The sequence below is a fragment of the Puma concolor genome, chromosome F2 (assembly GCF_028749965.1).
Source record: "Puma concolor isolate L17-30 chromosome F2, mPumCon1.1.hap2, whole genome shotgun sequence".
NCBI lineage: Eukaryota > Metazoa > Chordata > Mammalia > Carnivora > Felidae > Puma > Puma concolor.
The window spans coordinates 67,684,678-67,710,425 of record NC_141684.1 but is presented as its reverse complement, the minus strand read 5'-3'; the positions used below and the strand labels follow the sequence as shown (position 1 = coordinate 67,710,425).

Here is a 25,748-nt window from a genome sequence, read left to right as displayed (position 1 = left end):
TTCCATTCAAAATGGAGAGGGCTCCTATTCTAATTTTTTATTTTTACCTACCCCTCACCAAAAAGCATTCAGCAGCCTACTCCAGTACAGCAGACATGAGCTCTAGTCAAAGACAGATCTAAGTTCAAACCCCAGAAACACCATTTACAGTTGTGTTACTTTGGGCAACTTTTCTAAACCTCAGTGAATTTTTAAATAAGATTACATAAATTTAGAGATTAAGATAGCTCCATACCACAGCGGCAGCTCAGAAAGAGTATAACGATGAAGGTGGAATTTTAAGGGGAGGGTGTAGGTGGGACTATAAACTGAAATTACAGGAATACAATTTGAGATTCATCCCAAAGAGAGATATGGTGACATACGATCAGACATGGTAGCATGAGACTAAAAGAGTAAATTTTTCTTCATTCTTTTGTATTGAACACTTCCTGTATGTTGCATGCTAGGGACATGGCACTGACTGGGTAAACAAGATCCCTGCTTCCTGACCACACAGTCTGTGGTGGCAGGGTGGGGAGTGAGGTGGGGAGTGAGGTGGGGAGTGAGGTGGGGAGTGAGGTAGGGGTGGAAGCCAGGCAGAGGCAGACAAATGAATTGAGTTAGTGTTGTATGCCATAAATAAAACAAGGTAAAAGGACAGACGGGGGAGGGGTGCTGTCAGGGAAGATTCCTCTGCAGAGTGGACTGCGACTTGAAGGACAAGGAGCCATGGCCAAGATCTTGAGTCTCAGAGAAGAGCAAGAGCAAAGTCAAAGATGGGCACAAACCTGGCACGTTCACAGGAAGAAGACCACTGTGAAAGAAGAGGTGGCTGAAAATTTGGCAGGTACCAGATTATATGGGACCATAACATGAAAAGGAGTTTGGATTTTATTTTCACTGTGAAAAGAACCCACTGATGTTTCGGCAGTGGCATGAGGTGACTGCATTTAAAAAATTACTTCAACAGATCTGTGGAGAAAGAATTCTAGTGACACGACGCTATCACAGCAGGCCAAACATGCCTTGGGCTGGGCAGGACTGACAGCACTAGTGGTGGTGGAATCAAGCAGAATCACCACAGAGGCTGTTTTCAGCTCCATCTCTCAAACCAAGCACAAAGGTCTTTATAAAACCCACCTTGGTTCTCCCAGTTCATCTGTGCCGCTACTCATCTTCGTATACGGTCCTGATGAGGACACATCAGTACTGCAATTACAGATTTACATAGCTCCTTTTCCTACTGGACCAAGCTCCAAGAACCAAGGCAGGAAACCGTTTTATTCACCTGTGACACACCTAGCAGAGTACCTGGCGTATAAAAAGTGCTCAGTAAGTGTCTGCTGATGGAAAGAATGAACAAATACATTTAAAATAACCAAAGCCATTTGTATTCATTTCCTAGGGCTGCTGAAGTAACAAGCTTTGTGGCTTAAAACAACAGAAATATATTTTCTCTCAGTTCTGGAGGCTCCAAGTCCAAAATCAATGTTGGCAGGGCAGGGCCATGCTCCCTCTGAAGGCTTCAGGGAAGGATCCCCCTGTGCCTCTTAGGAGTTTCTGGTGTTCCCTGGCAATCCTTCGCATTCCAGGCTTGTAACCTGCATCATTCCAAACTCTGCTCCATCTTCAGGTGGCCTCCTTTCTTGTGTGCGTTCTCTCCTCTCAAAAAGACATCTGTCACTGGATTTAGGGCCTGCCCTAATTCCATATGACCTCATTTTTATTATATCTGCAAAGATCCTTATTCCAAATAAGGTCACATCCTAAGGCTCCAAGTAGACATGAATTTTTGGTGGACACTATTCAACCCACTACACCATTCAACACCATGGATTGCCTTTTAAAGTGGTAATCTTCTCATCCTAAAAATGCACAAGCAAAAACTGAGTAGCCAAAATCAGGATGTTCAACAGAAGAGATTTCTACATTGCCTTTGTAAGTCCCTTTAAACCTTTCTGCTTTCAGTTTACTCATCTATATAGTGAGAAAACTGATTTCTATGGTCTCTTCTAACATTAATATTCTATGATTCTGGGCCATAAGTTTTCTTGATGACTTTTCACATTTTATAAATGTTATGCTAATGTAGAGACCCTCAAATACTTGAATAAATTATAACAGAAAGCTTACCTTCTCAGTTTTGAAACAGGCAAAATACTTTTTTGTAAACTATCTGCCGCCAAAGTTACTTACTTTCCCCATTAAAAATGCAGTGTATTCCTCCATACATCAAACCATTACACTTCCATTTTAATAAACCACTTTGAATACTTACTATGTGCCAGTGAACAACCTACTTCTGACCCATCTATTTATACTTATTAAATTATTAGCTAACTAGACCTTTCTTCATTATTTCTATATAATAGGTCATTTAATGGTAAGTTTTTTAAAAAAAATAGCTTTACTGATTTCCCTTATTATGAAAGTGATATTATTTTTGTTTAAAAAAATTCACAAGTACAAAGATATTAAAATTAGAAGTCCCAGTCCCAAAGATAACCACTGTAAATATTTTGCTGACCAACCTATCAGACTTGTACGCATGAATACATTGGTGAACAAAATATCCTTCATGTTTTTATTTACAAAAATCAGATGTTATGTAGAAAGTTACATGAACAGGTTAATACAAATACTACTCTGCAGCTAGCATTTTCTGCAAACTGTTATGTATATTTTTCCAAAACAAATATGGATATAAGGCATCATTTTACTGGGTAGAGTTTCATGCTGAATTAAAACAACATATTCTAACCAACCGCCAGACTGGTAAGCACTGAAATAATCTAAATATCCATCATTCTAATGTTGCAATTTGTTACCAAAATAACCTATGTATATATGTTTTAGCAAATTTTTGCAACTGTCCCTTCAGACAAATTCCAGAACTGCAGAAAGGGTAGCATTCACACTTAAAATTTTGATTTGTAAAGACCTACTATCCTACCCAAAAGCTGAATCAAATAATGCTCCCAGCTCCATATATAAGAATACCCATTTTCTCATACCCTGCTAACACTGGGTTTTATCAGTCTTTGCCAGTATGAAAATATGTTTCCCCCGCCAAAAATATTTTTCTTTCTTGCTTTCTTTTCTTTTCTTTTCTCCCATTCATTCATTCATTCATTCGGCACTTCCTTTATTACTAGAAAAGCTAAATATGTTTTCCTACATTTGTATTTCTTCCTGGAGCTGTGAGTCTTCTGCCAATTTTCTAATGAGTATTCTTTTTTTTCCCCTATAGATCTTATTTCTATTGCCCTGTTCAAAGAATACCTCAGGTATAAGGCAAAGATGTTTCCTCTCATTATTCCTTTTCAATATTACACTGGAAATCCTAGCTAACGTAATAAGACCAAAAAAGGAAACACGGTATAGATTGGAAAAGATGACATAAAACTATCTTTGTTCACACATGACATAACTGTCTATGTAGAAATTCTGAAAAAATGGAGCGGGGGGTGGGGGGAAGTCTCCTAGAACTAATGAGCAATTATAGCAATGTTAAAGAGCAATAAACGAAATTTGAAAATTGAAAACACAATACCATTTACACTAGCACTCCCCAAAATGAAATACTTAGGTATAAAACTAACAAGATATGTACAAGATCTGTATGAGGAAAATGACAAAACTCAGATGAATAAAATCAAAGAATAAATGGAGAGATATTTAATGCTCATTAATGAGAAGACTCAATATTGTCAAAGTCTTCCCAACTCGATCTGTAATTTCAATGCAATCCCAATCAAAATCCCAGTAAGCTATTTTGTGGATATCAACACACTAATTCTAAAGTTTACATAAAAAGGCAAAAAGATCCAGAGTAGCCAAGACAATATCGAAGAGGAAAAACGAAATTGGGAGGACACTACTGGACTTCCAGACTTACTATAAAACTACAGTAATTAAGACAGTGTGGTATTAGTGAAAGAACAAATAGATCAATGAAACAGAATAGAGAAGAACCAAAAAAACAGACCCACAGAAATATAGCTAACTGATCTTTGACAACAGAACAAAGATAGTCTGAAGCAAAGATGGTCTCTTCAACCAATGATCCTGGAACAACTGGACATCCACATGAAAAAATGAGTCTAAATACAGACCTTACACCCTTCCCAAAAATTAACTCAAAATGGATCGCACACCTAAATATAAAATATAAAACTATAAGACTCCTATAAGAAAATGTAAAAAAAAAAAAAAAAAAAAAAAGCTGGACTTAAATAAAATTTAAAACTTCTGCTCTACAAAAAACAATATTAGAATGAGAAGACAAACCACAGAATGGGAAAAAATATTTGCAAAAGACACATCTGATAAAGGATTGTTATCCAAAATATACAAAGGACTCTCTTTTTTAATATTTATTTTGAGAGAGAGAGCGCAAGTGAACACATGAGCAGGGGGCAGTGGGCAGAGAGAGAGGGAGAGAGAGAATCTCAAGCAGGCTCCTTACTCGATGGGGGCTGGATCTCACAAACCACCGGTGAGATCATCACCTGAGTCGAAATCAAGAGTTGGTTGCTTAACTGACTGAACCATCCAGGCACTCCTACAAAGAATTCTTAAAACTCAATAATATAAAAACAACTCACTTAAAAAATGGGCCAAAGACCTTAACAGACACCTCACCAAAGAAGATATACAGATGGCAAATAAACATAGAAAGATGCTCTACATGATATGTCATCAGGAAAATATGAATTAAAACAATGAGATACCACTATACACCTATTAGAATGGCTAATCCAAAACACCAACAACACCAAATGTTGGGTGAGGTTGTAGAGTAACAGGAATTGTCATTCATGCTGGTGGGAACGCAAAATGGTATAGCCACTTTGGAAAGTAGTTTGGTGGTTTCTTATGAAACTAAACATGCTTTACCTATATGACCCCACAATCACATTCCTTTTGTATCTACCAAAAGGAGTTGAAAACTTATGTCCACAAAAAATCTGCAGAGTAAGTCTGTAGCAGTTTTTACTCATAAGTGTCAAAATTTGGAAGCAACCAAGATGTCCTTCAGTAGGTGAATGGGTAAGTGGTGGTACATCCAGACAACACTATTCAGTGCTAAAAAGAAATGAGCCATTAAGAAAACATGGAGGAAACTTAAATGCACATTATTAAGTGAAAGAAGCAAATCTGAAAAGGCTGGGGACTGTAAGAACCCAACTACATGACATTCTGAAGAAGGCAAAATTAGGGACAATAAAAATATCAGTAGTTGTTAGGGCCTGGAGTTGAGGAATAATTAGGTAGAGCACAGAGGATTTTAAGACAATGATAATACTCTGTATATTATTAACGATGAATACATATAATTACATATTTGTCCAAATTCATAGAATGTACAACACCAAGAGGGCAACCCAATGTATAGTGTGGACGCTGCATGATTATATCAATGTAGGTTCATACAATAGTAACAAATGTACCACAGTCTGATGTGGGGTGTTCATTATGGAGGAAACTATACATGTGTTGGGGCTGGAGGTATCTGGAAAATCTCTGTACATTCCTCTTAATTGTGCTGTGAATCTAAAACTGATGTAAAAAAAAAAAGTCTTTAAAAAATGTTTGCCTTTTGGAATAACTTCACTGTTTTTCTTAAAATGTTCACTATAAAGAATTCAGGGAAAAAGTAAAATGAAGTAAAAAAATATTTAAAAATTCCACCACCCACCATTTCATACATAAAAGGCTAGAGAGTGAGAATTTATAGATCAGGAATATCATTTTATTCCTCAATGTAAAAAAGTTTTATTCTTAGTTTTTAACGTATAGGTGAAATACAACCTTCCTTATAAAAAAAACCTTTCTTTATAAAAAACCTTCTTTTTGTACATAAATCTCATTTCAGCAAATCAAATGGTATCATTCCAACTGGCCCATTATAATTTCAATAATGGCTTTGCTTTATCTCTGATTATGTTTTAAGAAGTAACTCAAACATGTTTTAAATTGAGTGTGTCTGTACTCTAACTAGTTCAAATAATCACTGGACTATATAGATGCTTTGCTACTCAATAATGTTCATTAAAGATTGCTACTTAAGGAAATTACAAAGATCAATCCTTTTACAAGGAAGCAGGGGATATAGTAAGAAAAGCAACAAAGTTGGGAAAAACAAATTTTTAAAACTCTAACTTCTCTACTTTCTAATGGTCAGATCTTGGAGAAATCACTTAGCCTTTCTGAATCTCAACCATCAAATCTTTAAAATGATTTATAGGGTCCCTTTCAAGGACTGATACCCTGATTCCATTTCCAAGGAAGTCGTAGAGTGATTAAGTATGAAGACCTGGGATCAGGAGCAATCAAAAACCAGAAAAAAAAACCAACGTTGATTTATGAAGTATTATTTCTGTATACCTGCAGAAAATGGTAAAATACGGCAAAAAGAATAAGATGGAATACAGTAAAGCAGTGGTCTACCAACTGTGTCATGCATGTATAACCCTTAGAAGTACATGAGCATGGAGAGTTTCAAGGAAATGGATTTCTCAGCTCTCAACTTCCATCTATACAATTTTCTAGAACCATTCTGCTAAAACAACATATCAGTTTTCATTTACCTCCTCTGCCCTTTCATCTCTCCCCCTCTACTACCTCATAAAGGAAACTGTAACACTCAGCGCTTCCTGAAACTTACTGTGGAGCTGGTGTCTAACAACATCTGAAGAGCCAAATGGAGAATTCAAAATATCTGTGGTGAGGAAGATAATGATTCTACACACTGGGTATCCAATTATTTTCAAGTTAAAGGGGTCACTAATTTCTACTTCCACGAATATAGACATTAAACCAAATCCACTTACTACTTGACCAATAATTCGGATTATAGATCACTTTGCTGTCAACTTGGAAGAATGGGGGATATGGCTAAAATAAAGCACGTTTTATAACCATCTACTAAATTCATGAGATTTCTCAGTACTTTCACTATTAAAGTAAAAAAGTTAGAAAGGTAATGCAAAACACCATCTTCTCTAAATTGTATTGCTTACTCAGACCAAAATAAATTTGATATGGCTTTATGGACATAGGAAAATTTAAATGCTTTTAATTATAATTGTTTTTGCACAGAACTCAGAAGAACTGGGTGACAATTTAAAGCATTTTTTATTCCCATTCACTAAATTCATGAATGAATTTACTTTTCATTATAGAAAAATATGATCGTGTGATTGATAAAATTCTTTCCAGTATAAAAGAATACATTAGGATAAGATGTCAATGCTAGAAAAATACAAATGAGTTCAAAGAGAAAAATAAGGAATGTAAAATTCTGACTGTTAAAATTAAGACATTTTCATATATTTCTTTTTTCTTTTTTTTTTTTGAGAGACAGAGGGCACAAGTGAGCGAGAGGCAAAGAGAGAGAGGGAAAGAGGGAGAATCCCATGAAGGGCAGGGAGAGAGGGAGAGAGGGAGAGAGGGAGAGAGGGAGAGAGGGAGAGAGGGAGAGAGGGAGAGAGGGAGAGAAAGAGAGGGAGGAAGCAGGGCTCATCTGAAGCGAGGACTGAGCTCACCCACTGCAGGACTCAAACTCACAGGAACCGTGAGATCATGACCAAGCAGAAGTCAGATGCTTAACTGACTGAGCCACCCAGAAGCCTTGTTCACATATATATTTTTTTAAACGGACAACGTAAAATATCAAGTTTTTAAAATTTCCATAATGTATTTAAATTGTTTGAATTTAACAAAAATTCTATCATTTACAAATACTGAAACTTAGAGGAAAAATTCAAGATGTATGAGAAGGTATATAGTTTTTTGTTTGTTTTTCAAATTCTTTGAAGGGGTATAGGAGCAAAAAAACCAAAAAAACCCTAGTAGTGAAAGTCAGAATATATCACTTGTCTTAACCTTCCTCCTAAGATACTGCCTACTGGACATCCCCATATGGATGCTCCCCAGACACTTGAACTCAACTTAATCCAAAGTAAATTTATTCTCTTCCCCCAACCCCACCCCCCTCCCCAGAAAAACAAAACCTGCCTCCTCCTCCTATCTGTATTTTTATTATTAGCTCCATGATCTACCTGGTCTCTTAGACTAAAAGAGTGGGAAATTTTTTTATTACCTCCCACACCAAATCAGTTCCTAGGACCTAACTCCTAACGATCTCTATTCCTTGTGCCACAGTAATCGTTTAAGGTCTCTTCACAGGCTGTCATCAAATAGCTCTTCAAAACAATAACTATATACATATATAAATATATATATATATATATTTAATACAGTTGACATATGATGTTATAGTTTCAGGTGCACAATACAGTGATTTGACAAGTTTGTGCTTTGCTCATCACCAGTGTAGCTAACACCTGCCCCCATACATCCTTACTACAATATCACTGACTACCTTCCTTATGCTGTGCCTTTTATTCCCAAGAATTATTCATTCTATAACTGGAAACCTATATCTCCCACTCCCTTTTACCCATTTTGTCCAATTCATCTATGCCCCTCCCCTCAGGCAAACACCAGGTTTGTTCTTTGTATTTATAGGTCTGATTCTACCTTTTGTTTATTCATTTTCTTAAAAAAGATTCCACTTATTTCACTCCATATGAGTGAAATCATATGGTATTTGTCTTTTTCTGACTTATTTCACTTAGCACTATACATTCTAGGTCCATCCATGTTGTCTCAGATGACACAATCTCATCCTTTTTTATGGCTGAGCAATATTCCTGTGTGTATCATGTGTGTGTATGTGTATCTTCCTTATCCATTCATCAATTGATGGACACTTAGGTTACTTCCATAACTTGCTTATTGTAAATAATGCTGCAATAAACATACAGTATACCTTTTTGAATTAGTGTTTTTGTTTTCTTTGGGTAAATACCAAGTAGTGTAATTGTTAGATACTTCTATTTTTAAGTTTTTGAGGAACCTCCATACTATTCTCCACAGTGGCTGCATCAATTTGTTCCCACCAACAGTGCACAAGAATTACTTTTTCTCCACATCTTTGCCAACACTTATTATTTCTCATCATTTTGACTTTAGCCATTCTGACAGGTGTATGGTGATCTCTCATTGGTTTTGATTTGCATTTCCAATGATGAGTGATGTTGAGCACTTTTTCACATGTTTGTTGGCCATCTATAGGACTTCTTCGGAAAAATGTTGCTTTAGGTCCTCTGCCCATTACTTAATCAGATTGTTTTCTGGTGCTGAGTTGTATAGGTTCTTTATATATTTTGCATATTACTGCTTATTAGAGCATATTGCAAATATCTTCTCCCATTCAGTGGGTTGCTTTATTTTTTTTTTTTTACCATTTTTTTTTTAATTTACATCCAAATTAGTTAGCATATCGTACAATGATCTCTGGAGTAGATTTCTTAATGCCCCTTACCCAGTTAGCCCCTCCCCCCTCCCACAACCCCTCCAGTAACCCTCTGTTCTTCATATTTAAGAGTCGCTTATGTTTTGTCCCCCTCCCTGTTTTTATATTATTTTTGCTTCCCTTCCCTTATGTTCATCTGTTTTGTACCTTAAAGTCCTCATATGAGTGAAGTCATATGATATTTCTCTTTCTCTAATTTCGCTTAGCATAAGACCCTCTAGTTCCATCCACGTAGTTGCAAATGGCAAGATTACATTCTTTTTGATTGCCGAGTAATACTCCATTGTGTGTGTGTGTGTGTGTGTGTGTGTGTGTGTGTGTGTGTGTGTGTGTATGCCACTTCTTCTTTATCCATTCATCCATTGATGGACATTTGGGCTCTTTCCATACTTTGGCTATTGGTGATAGTGCTGCTATAAACATGGGGGTGCATGTGTCCCTTCGAAACAGCACACCTGTATCCCGTAGATAAATGCCTAGTACTGCAATTGCTCGGTCATAGGGTAGTTCTATTTTTAGTTTTTTGAGGAACATCCATACTGTTTTCCAGAGTGGCTGCACCAGCTTGCATTCCCACCAGCAGTGCAAAAGAGATCCTCTTTCTCCTCATCCTCACCAACATCTGTTGTTGCCTGAGTTGTTAGCCATTCTGACAGATGTGAGGTGGTATCTCATTGTGGTTTTGATTTGTATTTCCCTGAGGATAAGTGATGTTGAGCATTTTTTCATGTGTCGGTTGGCCATCTGGATGTCTTCTTTGGAGAAGTGTCTATTCATGTCTTTTGCCCCTATCTTCACTGGATTATTTGTGTTTTGGGTGTTGAGTTGATAAGTTCTTTGTAGATTTTGGATACTAACCCTTTATCTGATGTCATTTGCAAATATCTTCTCCTATTCCATTGGTTGCCTTTTAGTTTTGCTGATGGTTTCCTTTGCCGTGCAGATTTTATTTTGATGAGGTCCCAATAGCTCATTTTTGCTTTTGTTTCCCTTGCCTCTGGAGACGTGTTGAGTAAAAAGTTGCTGTGGCCAAGGTCAAAGAGGTTTTTACCTGCTTTCTCCAAAATCTCCGAAGAGGATTTTGATGGCTTCCTGTCTTACATTGAGGTCTTTCATCCATTTTGAGTTTATTTTTGTGGATGGTGTAAGAAAGTGGTCCAGGTTCATTCTTCTGCATGTTGCTGTCCAGTCTTCCCGGCACCATTTGTTGAGGAGACTGTCTTTATTCCATTGGATATTCTTTCCTGCTTTGTCAAAGATTAGTTGGCCATACGTTTGTGGGTCCATTTCTGGGTTCTCTATTCCTGTTCCATTGATCTGAGTGTCTGCTTTTGTGCCAAAGTAGGTTGCCTTTTGTTTACTGATGGTTTCCTTTGCTGTGCAAAAGCTTTTTATTTTGATGTGGTCCCAACAGTTTATTTTTGCTTTTGTTTGCCTTGCTTTAAGGAGACATATCTAGAAAAATATATCTATGACCAATGTCAAAGATATTACTGCCTGTGTTCTCTTCTAAGGTTTTTATTGTTTGGGGCCTTACACTTAGGTCTTTAATTCACTTTGAGTTTATATTTGTGTATGATGTTAAAAGGTGGTCCAGTGCCATTTTTTTTTTTTTTACATGTAGCTGTCCAGTTTTCCCAGCACCATTTATTGAAGAGACTGTCTTTTCCACATACTGTCACCTCCTTTGTCAACAATTAATTGACCATATAATCAAGAGTTTATTTCTGGGGCTTCTAGTCTGTTCCACTGAACTGTGTTTACTTTTGTGCCAGTACTATACAGTTTTGATTACGACAGCTTTGTAGTATAACTTGAAATCTGGAATTGTGATACCTCCAGCTTTGTTTTTTTTTTTTTAACAATAATTACACTTAAATTTACTTTTCAACATCTCTCATAGAGAATGAGACTACTTTATACTAATTAGAGCTATACAAAATTACCTGTCATGCATATAATTGAGTTACTCAAAGAAATTAGAGAATGATGAAGTTGGAAGGAACCAGAAGAGTCAATCCCTTTGACAATATCCTTATCCAGGTACTTTCAAGCTGTTGTCAATTTATAGCCTCATGAAGTACCCTGCTCTCTGTCGGGACATCGTTCTCAGAGATCCAGGCCCAAATACAACTTGTTGCACGTTTTCTAAGATTATTGCGATTTAAAAAAAGATTCATGCTAGCAGAAGAACAATGGTAAAATTACACAAAATTCTAAACAAAAAGTTAAAAATTAGTTAAAATTTAACATACAGAGATAGCTTCAGTTAGCATTTGGGGATACATCTGGCTTTTTTTTTCCTTTATTTTGTTTGAGTATGCATGGTGTGTAGATATGTATATATTTTGTGATTTAGTTTTAAACAAAATTGGGATAAACTGTTGATACTCGGTTTGTTTTTGTTTTTTCACTTAATTATGTTATAAGCAATTCCCCATGCAATTATGTATTCTTCAAATTCTTCAAAATATTTTAGTGGATATATAATATAGCAAAACTAAGAAATATTAACTTTTAGTCAATCATTTGTAAACTACTTATCATATAGCCTTCAAATTTTTCAAAGCATTTTTGTGGTTACATAATATAGAAATAACAAATACTAAATACTCACAATATTATAATTTATTTAATCATTTATAAATTACTTATTGTTTCTAATTTTTCACAGTGATGAATACGTGATGAATATCCTTGAAGATCAATCTTTATCTACATTTCTAGTTATTTGCTGAGGATAGAGTCCCAAAAATGAGGCAAAGTATTAATTTTTTTATTCAACTGCTAAATTACCTGTCAGCAAATTTACAATTTATAATCCTACTAGCACTGCATAGCATAATCTTCATGTCATATACTTTTTTTTTTTTTTTTTTTTTTTTTTTTTTACTTTGTCAATCTTAAGCAAGTATCATTCTTTTAGTTTGTTTCTTTATTAGTGTGATTACACACAAGATCTCCCTATTTCCCTATTGCTTTTACCTATTCATCCCATTCTACTCTTTGTGGTAACATCCTTTTCCCATGTTGTAAAAGGAAGTAGAAGAAAATGCATAGGTGTTAGGGTCAGGTCAGAATGACCTAGGATTTGATCCATTTCCACTACCTAGCTGTGTTACCTTGGACAAGTGACAACTTTAAGTTTGTATCTTCTCCTGTGTATTGTCAACAACCCTCACAAAGTAGAAACAGGGTATAGCAATCAAGAACATACAACCAAACAAAATCTAAATTAACTCCCCTCCTTTTTCTCATTTGCATGGTAGTCCTTCATATATTGGAAGACAGCAACGCTCTTACTGTCTCTCACCAACTGCTCTTCTATCCCTATCCTTTTGGCCCAAATCTTGGGGATTCCTTTCTCCAAGCTACATGTCTCCAATTTCTTCACTCACATATCAAACAATATGCTTTCAAATTACCTCATCATCTTGGTATTTCAGAGTATGATTTAACCTAGTCATGTTCCCCTAGAAAGTGGCATCTAGAACAAAATCCAGATGTGATTTGAAAAGACCAGAGTAAAGGTTATCACTTCAAATCATCCAATTTGTTTTCCGTATCCAGATCCACGAGTCAACAAAATCTATAATCCATAAACCTAAAAGACTAACTATATTCACCTCACTTTCACCAACAAGGCAGGCCAGGTTAAACGTGAGGGTGTAGAACACTCTTGAAGTTCTTGTGATGCCTTGGGCAAGTAATGTAGTAATGTCTCTAAGGTCAGTTTACTCCTTGGGAAAAATGGGAGTAATATCACTTATCTCAAAGGGTTTTTGGAAAGATTAAAAATATTAATTATAGTATCTGGCATGTAGGAGGTATTCAATAAATAGAAACAAACAATTACCACTGAAGCAAGACTACTGCATCTTTATTAAGCACCATTTGTCAAGTACTTTACATGGTCTTGAGCTAGAGCTTGGTCTACCCAAAACACAGACGATGGAGTAGATGTTAACCAATTAACAACTCATCTTCTTCTCCAAATTCTGCCCTGCTCTACTTTCATCCTCTCCTCCCTCTTGCCATCATCTTCAGAAAATGAAGAGCCATCCCTACCAGCAGGTGGAGGAATGGAGCAGTCACCTACAATTCCTACTCAAAATTACAAGCAGACAAGAGACACTTCTGATTTCAACCACAAGATCACTGGCGCTGGTCCATTAGGAAGGGTACCTGCCAGCAGCTAAAATGAAGTTCTGCAAGCTTCAAAGACTCATCTACAAATGCAGGGTTTTTTTCCTTTCCGAACATACTACTGATCTACTTCCTTTCCTCATATACTACACCTGAATGCAAACATACAAAAGTATCATTTATTTTGTGAATAACCTTTTGAAAGACACATGTGACAACAATATAAAAATCAACAGTCTATGTTACATTTAGGCAAGAACAGGCCATTTAAATGAGGAAGAGAATAGACACTCAATTTTTTCTCTCAATTCAAATAGATCCAAGCAATATGTACAATAAAAAAGTTTTAAGTTGTTTCTAAATTAGAAGATTAAAAATTAATTGTTGAACTTTTCAGGAGTGGCCAAAGGGAATGTAAGAATGCCCAGATTTTAAAGATCTTTAGTCAAACGACTTCTAACAAAATTAGATTTTATATAAACACAGTCTTTAGTACAGAAAATTAAATTCCTTAAGATCTGCATGCAATGAGAGTTCTTTACCACCTAAATTTCCTAAGTATATTTAATCCTACTAAATGGCTATCAATAGTCCCAGGCAAAAAATCTGAATTAAGCTAAGCTTTGTCTACTTCCTCTTTCTTCAGCTCTTCTCTTCCCAAACTTGTCTCTATACCCATCCCTAGAAAAGAAGTCAATTCCCTAAAATTATTCTAAAATTTTTCTTCATGAAAAGAAAAAAAGGAAGGAAAGATGGGTTGAAACTTACCCTAATGTATTAGAAGTCTTATCAAATTGCCTCAAAGAGAATGGATAATACCTCTCCTTCTTTCCATCCAAAATGAGCTCCCTAATCTTTGTTTCCTGAAAAGGATGTAATATTTTACCTCTTGCAGGACATTTGTGTTTAAAAAAGAATTCTTGGGTAGGCAGTATGTACAGCTGATGGAACTCTAAGCATAGCAACAAAGAAAAATCTAGGCATAGGTCTAAAACCTCTTCAAATCACATCCCATACATTAAATGTGTTCCTGATGACAACTTATAAACTAGCAATTTGAACACCCTACTCCTCAATCAGAACACTCCAAATACACTATAGATTTACATTAATATTATGTTTGGGCATATATTTGAAGTATAGCATAAATATACATTACTTCAGAAGTAAGAGCCAAACATGATAGTATTAAATTTAAATCAAAGTATGAAACATTTCTGAAAACAGAAAAATGAAACTAAGATCCCAACAACACAAGTGTTAGGGAAATGGACAGGGAGGAAAGTCTCAGCAACTGAACCACTCCCAGGATATCCCACCAACTGCTCCCACTATCCCCTGTATTGTCTTCTGAATGTCGATTTGTGAAGAGGCAACTACTGTGGTAACAGTAATTTGGAATAATGCACATTTACAAACTGATATTTGATATATAACAGTCCTTACACATGAGCACAAGATATGCAAATGAAATTTGACAAAAGAAATGCAAATGCAGAGAAGCACTTCAGAAAGTGTCCATTTTGCTTACTGCAAGTTGAAACAAACTCAGCATACCACAGTGCATCTAATGACACAGTAAAAAATGTTTACAAAATATTTATAAAATGTTTATTAAATAATTATATAGTATTACAATCTCATATCATAATCATTATAATATTATACTGAAAGAGAGATAATCATTTATCTAAGTAAGGACAGAACATTCTAGGAAACCAAAAAATATTCTTACCTCTTGACCCAACCTAGTGATCCCACTCTAACAAACATGCACGAAAGTATTAAAGTTTTATATACAACACCAAGACCTGAAACAACTCTAACATTCAACATTCAGAGAATAAATTACTCATAGATCAACACATCATCACTACTAATGTTCATTAGGTATATATAAAACTATACTGTATTCTGACAGTAGCCACAAGCCATATGCAGCTACTTAAATAAAACTGAATTTACCATTCAGTTCCTTAGTCAGACAAGCCACATTTCAAGTGCTTACCTAACACTTTCCATCATCACAAGTTCTGTTAGATAGTGCTGATCTACACAGCTACCTGGACCATCCTCTATCCTCCTTCCCTTATATGCACCCTTTTATCTACTTAATCTTCAGGCTTTGGCCTAAGCCTCAACTACTGTGTGAGGTTCCCCCTGATTTATGCAGGAAATTTGGGTATACCTTCTTGTAGTCTCATTACACCTTGGTAACTGGCAATAAATTCCATCACATCATATTATTTCCCCTACCACAATCCTGCAAGCTTCCTTAAAGAACCAACTTTTATCCAAGGGACTTTGAACTGTTCTGCCTTGATAATTTGTCATATACTGAGAGAACTGCTAAAAACAACAGAGATGTACACTATAAGTGAAAAACGTTTATGCATAAGGAATATAATGCATCAAAGAAAAACATGGCTAGGTTGGCAGGCTCACAAGTGATTTTTAAGATTATTTATTTTGAGACAGAGAGTGAGCGGAGGAGGGGCAGAGAGAGGGAGAGAAAGAGAAGGCCAAGCAAGCCCCACAGGGCAGTGTGGAGCCAAAGGCAGGGCTAGAACCCATGAACCCGTGAGGTCATGACCTGAGCCGAAACCAAGAGCCGGACACTCTACTGCCTGAGCCACCCAGGTGTCCCATCACAAGTGATTTTTGTTTTCAATTTCTAATTCTTTACATTTTCTTAGTACTCAACATAAGGAGCCTCATTCTCAGAAGGTGTTTAGCAAATATCTGTGGAATAGTTTCTGTATTAAAAAAAAAAAAAAGACACCACGAATGAAGCCTAATGTAAACTATGCACTCTGGGTGGTAATGATGCAGCAATGTAGGTTCAACAATTGTAACAAATGTACTACCCTGTTGGGGGATGTTGATAACGGGGGGGAGACTATGCATGCACCAGGTCAGAAAGCACATGGGACATCTCTCTGCCTTCCAGTCAATTGTGCTGTGAACTTAAAACTGCTCTAAAAATATAATGCCTTCAACGAAAAAGATCCCAATATTTTGTTCCATAATAATATATACCATTGATTTATAATACATTTTAAAAACTAGACCACAAATTTCTAACACAAATAATATTTATCTCCAGTGCTTAGAAAATCTGACTAAATTAACTGCAGGTGCAGTGCTGTCGGTGCCATCAATACACTAACTCAACCTCCTCATTTACTGAGCACCGACCCATGCAAAGCACTGTGGACACAGCAGTGAACAAGACAATTTCTGTTCTCACAATATTCTTTCTAAATAACAACTTTATTCTGCAAGATAAATCTTTAACCTCAGCTATCAACAACAGATAGCTCAAAATGGCAAAACAAACTTCTCTTATCCTGATTTTTTTCAAATAATTCAAAAAACTTCTATTAACCTTCAAGAAAGTAGTACATGACCTGGTTTAAAACAAAAAGTTAATGCCTCATTTACTTGGCATTCTTAGGACAGTTGGTGCTCCAAAGAAATGAATTTTTCAGATAACTCACTCTTATCCATTTAAGCACCAACACTTACATTGTTTGGCATGGAGATTTCTTTTTTAAGTGGGAATCTTTCGATTTTTAAAAAGATTCAGTTAAATATTATTTTGACTGATAATTATTGTGTTGTACAGCACTCAAGCTCCTAAACTATATGTCCCCAGGGTTCTTTTTTAAAAGTTGCTGGCTTTGAAGAGTTTTTCTTCTGATCCCCAGCTTTGGTGTGTCAGCTGTCAACTTTTGCTGGTATCAGTGTGAACCTGACTCAAGCAGCCTCCAACTCCCTTCAAATTTGCTGCTACTTGCAAAACAAGTTTGTCAGAATTTTGCCTAAAACACACAGGCTTTGAGAGGATCCTCAAATCTACATTTTGGTTGTTCCTCTTCTATTTATTTCCTGAATCTCTTAAAGTTTGCAGTTACAAGTTCCAAACCAAGTTCTGGATAAATTACTGCTATACCCTGATAAAAGTCCTTACATTGTTTTCATATTTAAAACTGATAGTCAGAGATAGCTTCATTATTTATTCACTCATCCAACAAGTATTAAGTACTTGTGTTGTGAAGTTGGTAAGTAATATTATGGTGAAAATAAAGAACTAAAAAGATTGCTAGTTTTGAACATATTCTAAAATAGAAAAACTCAGAAAAAACTTCTTAGCACTTAATAAAAACAGGGTTGTTGTGTGGGGTTTTTTTTAATATTAAACTACAAAACCACCTCAGTTTTTTACAATTTCTATAGCTTTAGACTTAAGAACTGAAGATTCAAGGGTTCTATTTAACCAAATATTTATTTTAGAGAGCTCTGAATAAGATTCCAAAATTTTATACCTTTTTTTCCTATTACACATTCCCATCTAGCCCTAAAGAAATCACTAGCAACATATGCTTTAGTTTTAACTGATACTCAAAATCTTGGTAACCATTTCAAACCATGGTAAGTTTATCTTCATTTTAATGTTGAGCAACAATAATTTGATAAAAAGTGTAAATTCAGGAAACTTCCTGTCCAAATTTTCATAAGTTCCTATATTTGGTGTGCAGAAAAATTTTTTTTAAGTTTCAGGAGTAAGAGATGGTGTGGCCCTACAATATTTGCTTTATTTGCCACAATCATATTTTTAAAATTCCATTACCCATTTAAACCTAAGGCTAGGAAATGAGTCAAAGAGGAGTAGGGCTTAAAATTGGTCTCTGAGGATTAATTAAGACAACTGGTAAAAACCCCTGGTGTCAGCCTTACTTGTTTTAATGCTCTTGGAATCTCCTTTCTCATTCATTTTCTCCTCAGGGAGCACAAGTGACTTTTTCTGTATTTTATAATTTTATAACTGATTACTGGTCACCTTTATTATGCAGACTGAACTGGAAATGGGCATTAGTTATGTGCCTGTAATCTGAGACAGCAAAATAATATTTCTAAGTGAAAAAAAGTTACTACCATTAAAAACTATTAATTACTACCATTAAAAACCTTTTCCAGCAATGCATTAACATTTCTTCAACATTAATTTTGGAACCTGCAGATGCTTTAAGCAGTACTATAGAGGCAGAGCATGGACCTAACTTTCAAAATAACAACACAGTATTATTTAAACTATTAGAGAAACCATTAAAGTTGGCCCTGACCTCATCAGCATACCATCTTGTCCCATGATATAAGTCTGATTCTAAATAAAAACAATTCAGAGAAAAATCCAAATGGTCTCTTGCTCTCTTTACAATTTAGGCAAAGAAGCAAATGGCAAATACTGGACACACCTATCATAAGCAAAATCTCCACGAGGTACTATCCACACTACCGGTTTAAAAGAAAAATACGGACCTGGCTCAGGATATTTACAATACAATTGGAGAGAGAAAATATGTTCCATAAAAGATACTAATACTAACCAATAGTAAAAATAAAAATAATTGAATTAAATTAAAAACTGATCATGAACATTTAACATTCTGAAAGCAGAAATGGAGGGCACTTAGTTCAAATGTAAACAAAATTCTTTTTGCCTATTTTAAATCTGGCAATCAAAATCAGCCAGAACTAAGGAGTTGGGCCAACAGCATCACCAAAGAAAAAACCGAAATTCTCAGGAGCAACTGGTATTGGACCATTCAAAACAAAGTCTTCCTGTGAGTGCTCATTAGGAGTTTCTCTCCTAAAATCTCCTTATCAAATTAACAACCTGGCTATCAACTTTGCGGAAACCTAAGCTTCAGAGAAGCACTCTCGATACTTTTTTTTTCAAAGCACTTAAGGTCCATCCACAGAATAGGAGCTGGCGAACACCGAGGAGGAATTGGCCTATTGTTCGGAGAACCGCAGGACCATCCGAACGCCACGGGGCGCGCGGGAGCTGGGGGTAGGCAAGGCTCAAACGCGGCACAGGTGTGCGTATGGGGGAGGGGGGACAGGTATGCCCAGGGCCACAACTAAGGTTAGAGAGGCCCGACTTCAGATCCAGACGTCGACTGGATCTGAGGAAAAGAGTCATTCCTGAAGCTTAAACCACGGAGCATGGAGGGGGCGGGCCTGGGGAAGGTCTTAAGGACTCCAAAGCCCACCCGGTTTGGCAGTGGGGGTGGTCGGAGAAGGCCGGGGCACTCAGGGTGTAAAGCCCGAGGATAAAAGAAAAGGCTCTCGAATCGAGGGGCCAGCGTAGAAATCTCTAAACAATGAACCACGCTGGGTCTGGGGTAAATGGCTAGGAGACCAGGGGTGTCGCGGAGGTGGGAAGAGGGTGGGAAAAGGGAAACAAAAGAGAAGCCCCCCAAGTGTGGGGCCCCGGTGGCGGCGGCGCCGGCGATTACCTGTGAGAGTTGACGGGGATTGGGGCAGCCGAAGAGCGCGGAGCTGGAGCTGAAGCTGATGGCTCCTCGGCGGCTGAGGACGTGCTGGGGGACCGGCCTGTCCAGGGGCAGCACCGGCAGCTGGTAACATACTTCCATTGAATACGCCCGCCCTGCCCCCGCGCGGCGCCCGCCCAGCCGCGGCCGCCGGCCCCTGTGCTGGGAAGGGGCCGCGGCTCGGGGGCGCCGGGCCGAGGCGGGGGCAGGGAGGGCGGGCGCCGACCCCGGGAAGCCGCGCTCACGCCTTCCCACCCCAACACTCCGCCCGGGCCGCCGGTGGGAAGACGCTGCGGCGGCCGCGGCGACAGTTACGAGGACCGGCGCGCGCCCGGCTCCGGGGTGCAAGCGGGGGCAGCGCAGGCAAAGTGGGAGAGGGAACCCTGCCGCCCCAGATCTCCTCGGCCGGGAGGAACGGGTCCGGGCAGAGCAGAGCAGGAGTGGAGCAAAGACAGAAGAAAGCGGTGCAAGAAAAGACGGCTGGAGCCAGCGGCGAGACCCAGGTCGCACGGGGCTTGGGACCAGCCACCAGCTCGGGCCGCCGCCACCGTCCTGCCCCTCCCCTCCCCCGGAGCCTGACTTCACTCCGCCGCCGGCGCGAGCCCGGCGTAATTCACACTTTGCAGCCGCGGACGGTGCGCCAACCACGGCCGCCGCCACCCTGACGTCACGACGCCGCGCCGCAGGCCCCGCGCCTCCGCAGCGCCCTGGGAGACGGGTTAGCGGCGGTGGGGGTGAACCGTCTCGCTCCGGTTCTGCACTAGGTCACTGTCCCCTCCCGCCACACACTGCCCCCCTTCCTCCTCGCCTACCAACCTCAACCCATAGCCCCCGCCCAGCTCTCCCTTATCTGCCCTCCACACAAGGCGCGTGCGCACGAGGCCCCACCGTTTGGGGACATTCCCCTTATCGTTAAACTCTTGCTTTCGAGCGCGCTGAGGGTGTGGGGTGGGCTCAGCCTGTCTACAAGCAAGATTCGGGCCTTCTGACCCCAGAGACCCGAAGCACAGGGCGCAGTGGCAGTGCTCAGCCTTAACTGCGGGGTCACCGCTGTGCTTCCCTCCTTGAATTCCCATTCTTGGGCTTCGCTGGGGACCGCTGCGGCAGTGACGTCAGCGGACCGCGCGGGCACCATCCTCCCCGCTACGTCACTGCCAGTCCCTTGGCGGGGCCCGGCTGGGGCTCTCCCCAGGCAGGTACGGGCCCCAGGGCTGTCCCGGGCCAAGGGGAGAAGTGAGGAGTCGAGAATGCGGGAGAGACGAGAGGGTGAAGGGGTGGTGGGGAAACACCGAGACCGAGAAAGAAGAAGTGAGAGTATGCACTGGAAAAAATGAGAAAGAAAGGATGATACTGAGAAGACAAAGGAAAAAAGGATCCTGCATGACCTTTTACCAAAACTGTTTTGGTTTGTTGGCTTTGATTTTTAGAAAGCAGAGAGAGTAAAGAGCTCTTGACCTGCTTTGTAAGTTGGATACGTCATTTGCAGGTTCATTTTGTCAAATTTCTCCCTAAACTGCAATCCATTGTTTCAAATGCATTCCAGCCCCTGGGATGTCGGCCTGAACAAGCTCTTTCCTGCTGGCAAAATTGTTGATTCGGCTCTGCTCTCAGGGGACCCACCCTTCCACTTATTTGCTATGACTAGCCACTGGCAAGATGGCAGATCATTACTGAGGATATCAGGTATCCACTGCTCATGGTTCCATAAATCAATAAAAGTCTGCAAGACTTTTTATCATCTTTCCACAGCATCTGTTTCTTTTACATCACTTAAAACTTTACCTCTTCCATGGTTATTTCTCTACTTGTGTGCTACTATTAAAACAAATATAACTTCCCCTGTGGTTTCATGGATATTGTCTTCACTAGATGGCAAGCTCCCCTTTAGTGCAACAACTGACCCAACTCCTCTTGGAAACCCTAATTACTGCCACAATATCTAGTAGATATATTGAGCATTTGCTGTATGCTTGGGATTAAACTGAGCACTCTCTCTTGTTCTGACAAAAACCCCATGGGATAATACTAAGTTGAAACTAGGTTTAGGGAAACATAACTTGCCCTAGATCTTACTCAAAATAGTGGCAGAACTAACCTCAAATAATGTTTGAAATCTGTATACATTTAAACACCCAGAGATGGTATTCGTGTCATATAAAACTGTATATGCCAAATTACTGTCACATTTAATAACATTTAAGAGACTCCCTTCCATTAAATCATTTGATAAGATTCGGGGCACTAATTAAACAGTGCATCTCCCTTCAGCAGAGAGGGGAGCTAACATTTATTATGCACCCACTGTGAGCCATGACAGGTATTCTACATGTAATGTTTAACCCTTCACAATATTCACATACGTAAAATTTGATACCAATTATACAGATGAGGAATCAGTTTCCAAGACCATAAGTCATTTGTGCCACTGAATTTTGTTCTGTGTGATTTCAGAACCATGCATTTCCACCACACCATGCAGTATCTCAAGATCAGAACTTCAACTGTTCTCAGTGTTCTTTACAGTATTGGGGAGCATATTAGGATTCTCCAGAAATACAAAACCAATAGAAGATATGTGATATGTATATGTATGTATGTATGTATGAATGTATGTATGTGTATATGTATATATATATATAGAGAGAGAGAGAGAGAGAGAGATTTGCTGTACACATGCCTCATCTAAGACAGAGAAGCTAGAGGAGCTGCAGGCCCTGCTCCTCCCCTAGCCAGTAAGGTGAGTCAGCAAATCATGTGTAAAATTACAGCAGTGCTTGGGACCTGGCATGGACCTACCAAGTGTAATGGCTGGTGCTTCACTTCCACTTCTCAAATCTTGCAAATTTCTAATGTTGCCAACCAAAACCCTAAAAAGAAGAGAATTCTGGGAAATGTAGTTCCAACTTAGCTAAGTTGATAGTGCAAAACCACCCCAGTCCAAACTCTTGTCAACTTGACCTCCAGAAACACTTTTTAAAATCATATTTAATTTTCAAATAAAGGTCATAGTAAAATCATGCTTATGTCCGTATGATGCAACTATCATACAGCCTGAGACAGCTCCCTCCCTCCCCAAAAGAGGATAGAGTCTTTGAATGATGTTCATCCCTCTTCTTGATAAGTCATATTATTCCTTTGATGTCCTGTAACTTAAACACTAAGATACAAAGTTAGCCACTATTAACACATCTTAGGGGAATGGGGGGGGGGGGGAGAAAATAATCGGTTAATACATACACAAATGTATTCATATCAAAATGAGGGGAAAATGTTCACAACTATTATAGTCCTTGTATCTGCAACTGGCAATGTAATCATAATGACTACTTATAACTACTTTCTTTTTTTCCCCCAATACCAATTTAATATACCCTTTGCCTTCAGCAAGCATCTCAGCTGATAATAGTTTCTTCACTTATGTGGCAACCCATATTTTTATTCCTGAAAAATCTGGACCATTAGAGGTTCTACTTCTACTGGGTTGCTGTGTTTTTTTCCATTAACCTATATAACAGAGTATGGGAATACTAAGAAGCACCCCCAAAGAATCTCCTGCATTCCTGGCATATTCCCATGTAACAGAAACTCAAGATCAGCTTAACAGTCAAAATCGATCACTCTAGGCAGGAGAGTAACCCCCTTCTTTGCATGTTGGTTAAATAGCACAAGGCAGTCTCAATTTACAGACTAATTGAACTCTTGCTTTGTTCAAGAGTTCAAGATGTTCCTGGTGGAACCATCCTTCCTTTGGAACTAAGACCTCTAGACAAGCAAACCCAAAGCTACAGTAATTGGAAACAAAATCTTGCATTTGATTGACTAGGGATAAAACAGGATCCACTTCCAGTCCCACCTCTTGATTCCTGAATCATGAATATATATTTAAATTTAGAACATATGCCGAAACTTGGAGGACATTACCCTAGCTACACAAGGTATTGTCACTCAGATAGATTATTGAGTCTTCTGAGGCCATTTCAATGCTACAACATGGATGAACCTTGAAAACATGCTAAGTGAAAGAAGCCAGATACAAAAGGCTACATAGTGTATGATTTCATTTTCATAAATTATCCAGAATAGGCAAACCATAAAGACAGAAAGCCAATTAATTGTTGCCAGGGACTGAGGAGAGGGAGGAATGGGGAGTGACTGCCTAATGGGTATGGGGTTTCCTTTTGGGGTGATGAAAGTTTTGGAACTAGATAGCGGTGATGACTGCACAACACTGTAAATGTACTTAATGCCATTGAAGTGTACAATTATAAATGGTTAAAATAGTAAATTTTTATCATAATAAAAAGAAAAGAAAGAGGGCCTTCAATCATCCTATCAAGCCAGCTATATCAGGATAATAAGCAACATAATACGACTAGTGAATTATATGAGCATGAACCCATTGCTGACTTTATGTGTTGTAAAATGGGTTTCCTGGTTAAAAGTAATGCTATATGGAATAACACAATGGTGAGTAAAACATTGCATAAATCTAACATACCTGGTAGTTTTGATAGAAGCACTGTGTGTGGGGAAAGAAATTCATTTTCAGAAGAAGTATCTATTCAGTAAGAAAAAAGGACTGCCCATTCCATAATGAAAGTAGCCCAATTCAATGTACCTCGTGGATGGGAGACACTTCTAGGAAATGGAAGCTTAGTTGTGGACTCTGCTGTTAGCAAATTGGGCACTTAGCAATAGTAGTAGCCAGATTGGCCTTATTGAGTGGAAATCCATGTGCTGAACCCACATCTCACTTGTATCATGCCATCATGGCCACTTTGTTCATGAGTCTGTTGGTCAGGGCCAGGGATAAATGGGGGGAAAGGCTGACTAACATACATAGAATGTATCACTCATCCAACTGATTATTATGATCATCCTCTAATGGAATTTCTCTTTGGAATCACATGAGACACACTCTGCCCGTTCAATCTATCCACATATACCCCTTCCCCAGACCTCTTTGTCATCAATTTTCCGATCATGTTCCTTCCAAGTTCCAGACTATCCCGCCAGTAAGACACTGCCCATGAATCAGTATGATCCATACACCTAGCTATCTTTCTTTTCAGACAAAGTGAGCAATTAGGTGCATTGTTCTAAGTTTTCTCCCAATTATAGTATTTCCCTTCATCACCTTTAGGACTACCCAAAGAGTAGAAATAGTGCTGTAGCTATCTAGTTTCTGCACCATAGAATACAAAACTACTGTTAAGTCAGACTCAAATAGTTTTCTTCTGTCACTCAGCAGGACATAGGGGGCTAACAATAACGCCTTGGATGAAAGTTGAGAGGGAGGAGGCAATGTAGTAGTAGTAGAGATTATGGACAACTGGGACACTGTTCCTACAATTTACTTGAGCCTTAAAAGACTTGCTTGAGGGGCACGTGGGAGGCTCAGTTGGGTAAGCCTCCAAATCTTGATCTTGGCTCGGGTCATGATCTCACAGTTCATAAATTTGAGCCCTGCAGTGGACTCTGTGCTGACCGCATGCACCCTGCTTGGAATTCTCTCTTTCCACCCTCTCCCTCTCATGCTCTCTCTCTCGCAAAATAAATAAACAAACATTAAAAAGAGAGAGAGACTTGCTTGACCCTGATCTCATACATGCCACTTCTACTTAATGATGGACTACTCCTGGGCACAACCAACTTTATGGTTTGGTGTATCAGGATACCTTGAGTATATTATGAGCTACTCAGGTCACAAAGTAATTTGTTAGCTCATGGTCAAACGTTCAGTTTCTACTAGGGCCTGGTAGTAAGCCAAAACAATTTCTCAAAAAGGGAATAGTTATGTAAAGAAGAGGACATAACTTAGCTACGAAATCCTAAAAGCCCATATAAGATTCAATAATAGAAGATTATCAAAAGCTTCCTACAGTATCACTAAC

The 25,748-nt window shown here is 38.6% G+C and overlaps 1 protein-coding gene across 3 annotated transcripts in view; it reads right to left on the bottom strand.

Moving 5' to 3' along the window:
• The window catches only part of PDE7A (phosphodiesterase 7A), a 148,708-nt gene that overhangs the window by 103,092 nt on the left and 19,868 nt on the right, over window positions 1–25,748 (bottom strand). Inside the window, exon 1 of one of the 3 annotated variants that reach the window (XM_025922635.2) lies at window positions 19,819–20,127. The exons of 1 other annotated variant lie outside the window; for it this stretch is intronic. In XM_025922635.2, the coding sequence (XP_025778420.1) occupies window positions 19,819–19,956 (138 nt within the window). In that variant the 5' untranslated portion in view covers window positions 19,957–20,127. Of the gene's footprint in view, window positions 1–1,122; window positions 1,284–19,818; window positions 20,128–25,748 lie in introns of those variants that run through there. One more of the 3 variants, XM_086696097.1, reaches the window with a different exon arrangement.